We start from the raw sequence: 5,302 nt of genomic DNA, 5'->3' as shown, positions 1-5,302 counted from the left end.
TTACATATAAAAAATTATTAAAATTTTAATTTAATTATACGTTTTAATGCATTTATTGCAATCCTGAATTTGAGTAAAGTAATTTTCAACCATACGCATAAAACTTTTGAGGTTCGAAAATGGTTCGAATACTAAAATACAATATACTGAAATCTACAGGCTTAACTTCAGCTTTAACTGATGTCAGCTTCTTTAATTTTCAAATATGTTCAATTTTTGTATGTATTTTCACAAAAAAAAAAAATATTTTCAAAAAAAAAAACAAAAAAAAATTATTTAAAAAAATTATTTCCACAAAACAAAGTTGTTATTTTCAAAATTGATAAAAACGTAAATTTGTTTGTTCTTGTGTGTGTTTTCAGGTTGGTATGCGCCTGTTGGAAGTCAACGGCCACTCGTTGTTGGGCATCTCACATCAGGACGCTGTGAATGTGCTGCGCAATGCTGGCAATGAAATTCATTTGATCGCGTGCAAGGGATACGACAAATCCAATTTAATTCATTCCATTGGGGCTGCTGGCGGCATGAGCACAGGCTTCAACACAACAGGCAGTCGACAAGGTATGGTACACTTCTATTTACATATGCCCCGTTGTATGTGTGTTATTGTGGCAAAATCGAATCTGCTGGACGCCCTAGTGCGTTGCAATAAATTCCTTTCGGCAGCACAGTCACTACTACTACACACCTTTCATTTGCACATTTGTTGCTTTAGCACAACAAACATAACAAAATTTAATTTCAATTTGGTTTTATTTTATTTGCCTGCTGCTAGGTTCGCGTGCTTCCGAAACCGGTTCGGAGCTGAGCCAAAGTCAGAGCATGTCGAGTTTGGACCGCGACGAAGATGAGCGCATACGACAAGTGAGTGTGAATGGAATTTAAAATTACTTACTAATATTAGTTCTACATAATATGCTAACAGCCGGTTTCACGAACCTAATTTAAGTGAAAAATAATTCATTTCATTTTCACCATTTATTTAATTTTTATTTTAATGGCAATGTTTTGCCATAAATAAATATTGCTTAAATACGGTCATATGCAACTATATTTACGCTTTGCTATCAGCTGATTTGGCAAATAAATACAATTTATTTGTTTACATAAATAAGCTGTTACTCTTACTAACATCCCTGCCTTACAATTTTACAAAATTAAATTTACCGTACGATTCTGTACTGTGGTACAAGTCTCTAAATTTCAGATAATAAAAATTATATCAAATTTGAGGCAATATTTTGAGACTAAAGCCAGAGACTGTTTAGTGAATAGTAACTAGTCACAAATTGAGATCTTACCTCAAAATGTCTCAAATAGAGACTGGAGACTGGTTACAGAATCTCGCTATAAATTTAACTTAAGGGAGAAAGAAGCCCGAATTTTAGGTGTTTTTTGACGTGATAAAAAAAAATCAAAAATTATTTTGACTCTCCATTTTTTTACATGCTTTTTATTGATATTTTAAGAATACAAAACATAAATAATATAAGAAAAAAAATTAAATTTAAAAAAATCTCAGGTCGGCCAAGTAGAAACTGATGAAACAATGGCTTGTCCTTGTGTACATGATATAAATCCTTTCCGTGACCTAAAATGGGACATTTTCTTGAAGGGTTGTACTATAAACATATGCAAAAAAAAATCGATATTTTCGAATTTCTAAACCAAAATACCCCCTTCATTTTCAATTAAAAGTTTTCGTCAAACAAGGCTATAAGACTAAACCTTGAAAACATAATAATATTAATTGTACTTAATGGTGAAAAGAATGTGGAGCTACTCTTTAATAACTTTTGAAATATTTCTTCCCTTCCAAGGATTTTGAAGTTTTTACACCGAAAACCGAATCGAATAACGACCCATCAGTATTGGCATCTGTGGCGGCATTGGCCCACTCGCCCACCACACCGCCGAGCGCTGGCGCTTTGCCGCAACAGCATGCAGCTGAAAGCGAAACATCCAAGAGCAGTGCTCCACCACCAACAGCAACAACTCCTCAAGATGCACTCGCCACATTTGCTAATGCAGACAAAACGCTGGTGCAGTCTAAAGAGAAGAGTACCCCCGAGAAGGTATTACAATCGCATAATTCTCGCGCCTATATTGACACTGACTGACTTAATATGTTTTCTTTACTTTTCCATTTATTCTTTATTGGTGTAGGTGCTTGAAATCGTGCGTGCCGCAGATGCATTTACGTCAGTTCCACCCAAGTCGCCAGCCGAACATCATGATCAGGATAAAATTCAAAAGACCACAACAGTTGTCATTTCGAAACATACACTCGACACAAATCCGTCGCCTGCGTTGGCAGCTGCCTCAACCCCAACTCACACGTCGCCAACAACATTGCCCACTGCGGGCACAACCGCGTCCACAACCACAACACCACCTGTCTCGCCAGCGTTGGTCACAGCCAGCAGCCGAGATGTTGCTGCGGCAGCAAGTGGCAAAACTGTGGCCGCGCCACCGACTCAGCAACAGGTATGTTGATGACAGTTTATAGACATTTTGCATTTGTTTGTTATTAGGCTTAACATGCATCCCAGTACCATAATCCTTGTGTTGTCATGTGCGTGTCGAACAATAACATTTACTCTCAGTTCTTTGTGTTGTGTTCATGTACCCCACCAACGAAAAAAAACCAAAAAAAAAACAAAATAAATAAATAAATAAATAAAAATCACCAAAACCACACACAGACATACATATATGTACTCATACTGAAACATTGCTAACAACTTCAAACTGTGTTCAAACAAATATCTCACCTGTTCTCCAAAGAATTTTCACATTTTCTCTTTTTGTTTTGCATTGGTATGTTATTTTCCCGTTGTTTGTGTTGCTAATTTTTATTTGAAAGCGGATTGTTGATGTTCAGCGGAAAAGTTGCCCAGTTGAACACGTGTTAATATGTGTCAACAATAACTATGAATCTATATGTACATACACATGCCTAGGTGGGCATTACAGTGCCGCAAATGTTTCATACTTATGTATGTATATGCATATGTCTGCCTTTATGTACATGCATGTGTATTTAATTTTTTATGAATTAAATAAACTTTCATAAATTTTTATAAAACTATGCGACTAAAGTTTTCATAAAGGCCTAATATATTAATTAGTTTAACTACAAACAATTTTTGTCTCGTTCTATGAGCTATCGGTCACTTGTCATCTTTAGAAAAAACTGGGTTCACTCATACTTTTTGTGTTTTTGGTAGATTTTTTCCCATCATTGTCATTGCAGATTTTTGATTTTCGCTTTACTGCAGATTTTTGGTGCAGTGTTGATTTCTGGGTATATGTATATAGAAAATGGGTTAATAAAGATATCGATTGCATTAGCATACGTAATTCGTCAAATATTATTGAGTTTTATGCCAAAAAAATAATCCCTAAATAATAAGCGCAATCAATCAAGTTTTAGCTATAATTACACCCTAACACGTTATATTGAGTTTGTCACTTAGTTTGTAATGTATGTTAGTACTCTGACAGAAACGTCGGAAACCCTGTAAAGTATGATCAATGAGACGAACATATTCGATTTAGCTATGTCCGTATGTAATCAAACTCAGGCTACTCGTCGCATTCTACTCTGGCCACCGGCAAGCTAAAGAAGCGGCGACAGGAAGCCTGAAACTCCAGAACACCTGCTAATTGACAACATAGCAGTCTGCAGACGCGTGTTAAAGGTTCTTGGATCCATGCTTACTAATAGCGGTCACATCGCTTTACTGGTACTTAGCAGTATATTGAAATTTATCAATGCCCTGGGGCTAGGTGGGTCCTTGTGATAGAGGAGATGGCACAATAGACTCAAGGTCGCAGTACAATCCTCATCTTCTTATCTTATCTTATCTTAGCTATGCTCGACTGTTTATCTTTTGCTCGTCTATATATACGCCAATTAGTCTCTCAGTTTTTGAGATATTGCTTGAACGCGGTCTTATCTCTCCAAAAAGCTGGTAATTAATCTGAACCGCCGATATCGGACCACTATAGCATCAAGCTGTCATACAAACTGACCAATCAAAATCAAGTTCTTGTTTAGAAAACTTTTTTTTTTTTGTTTTGTTTTGACAATATATCTTCACGAAATTTGGCGTATGTTTTTAGCTAAGGCAATAATCCAATCTTCTAAGAAATTGTTCACATCGGACCACTATAACATATACTGTCGTACAAAGTGATCAATCAAATTAAATATAAACATCTTTTTGTGATATAAAAATGCACCAGTGAAGCATATTAGAGGTTCGGTTCTGCAAACGTTAATGTTTTTTAATAATCCCTATTTCTAAGGTCCTAAATAATTTTTTCGGATATTATTCAATAAAATATTTACTATACCATTTTAAGCAAAAAATATCCCGGTCTTAAAGTATTAATTTTAACTAAAATACTGTCAATGTTTCATGCTACTCAATTTATTGACCCCAAAGTGACGGTTGCTCAGCTAGTTTAGCTTGTGATATAACAACTCAACTGAAAGATTGATATTATTTTTCAAATCTCTGGAGTGTCAACATATTTCTTGGGAACATGTCTCTAATATGAAAAATTACTTCACTCAGCTTAGATTTTTTACACGATTCGAAAGCGATCTTATAATGACATTCTTACAATGTTAGTCTTTACAATGTTCCCTATAGCGCTAAAAATATATGAAAAATATTTTATTTATTAATTTATCTGTGCAACATGTCATCTTGATCATCTTATAAAATAGTTCAAAATATTTTTGAAACACTATTTCGAGCTTCTTTTGCAATGTCACATTTTACTGCCATCAGTTCATTAAAAAATTATACGCGTAAATAGTTCAAACTGCATCAACGATATAGAGTAGATAACTACTACTACTAGCTACTTGCTCGACATATTAAAACGTTTTCCAACACTGGTACTAAACCATTTTCAGTACTTTTGGTTATATCTCTTGCTTTCCGGACTAATATTGGGGCATATACACAGTTGTAATTAATAAATAACTTTTGGCAGGTAATTCTAAGGCAATATTAATTAATTTTAAGCAAATAATAATGAAAGTATGTGTAATTATCTGCAAATATTAGGGAAAACAGTTGAAGTGAAAAACGGTGCTGTAAGAAATTTGTTTAAGTAGGCAACAATAAGCGAGTATGGCGGTTTAAATATAAAAAAGTAAACATTGCAATTTGGAATTGTATAAAATTTATTAATTTTTTGTTGTAAATTTCAATATCTATCTGTTTAATTAAAAAAAAAATGGCAATAAATTAATTTAACCAATTTTAGCAAGGAAAATTTG

General features: G+C 34.3%; 1 protein-coding gene across 11 annotated transcripts in view; it reads left to right on the top strand.

The window, feature by feature from the left end:
• Window positions 1-5,302, top strand: part of LOC108970407 (protein lap4) — a gene marked incomplete in the record, with an annotated part of 147,788 nt that overhangs the window by 96,319 nt on the left and 46,167 nt on the right. For all 11 annotated transcript variants that reach the window (XM_018935756.1, XM_018935747.1, XM_018935750.1 and 8 more), the window contains 4 exon segments: window positions 363-561; window positions 776-864; window positions 1,821-2,075; window positions 2,167-2,487. In XM_018935756.1, coding sequence (XP_018791301.1) covers window positions 363-561; window positions 776-864; window positions 1,821-2,075; window positions 2,167-2,487 — 864 coding nt within the window.

Source organism: Bactrocera latifrons, unplaced genomic scaffold (assembly GCF_001853355.1).
Source record: "Bactrocera latifrons isolate USDA-ARS-PBARC rearing strain unplaced genomic scaffold, ASM185335v1 scaffold_3, whole genome shotgun sequence".
Classification (NCBI taxonomy): Eukaryota; Metazoa; Arthropoda; class Insecta; order Diptera; family Tephritidae; genus Bactrocera; species Bactrocera latifrons.
The sequence above is the reverse complement of the archived record's forward strand: the minus strand, read 5'-3'. Positions and strand labels throughout refer to the sequence as shown.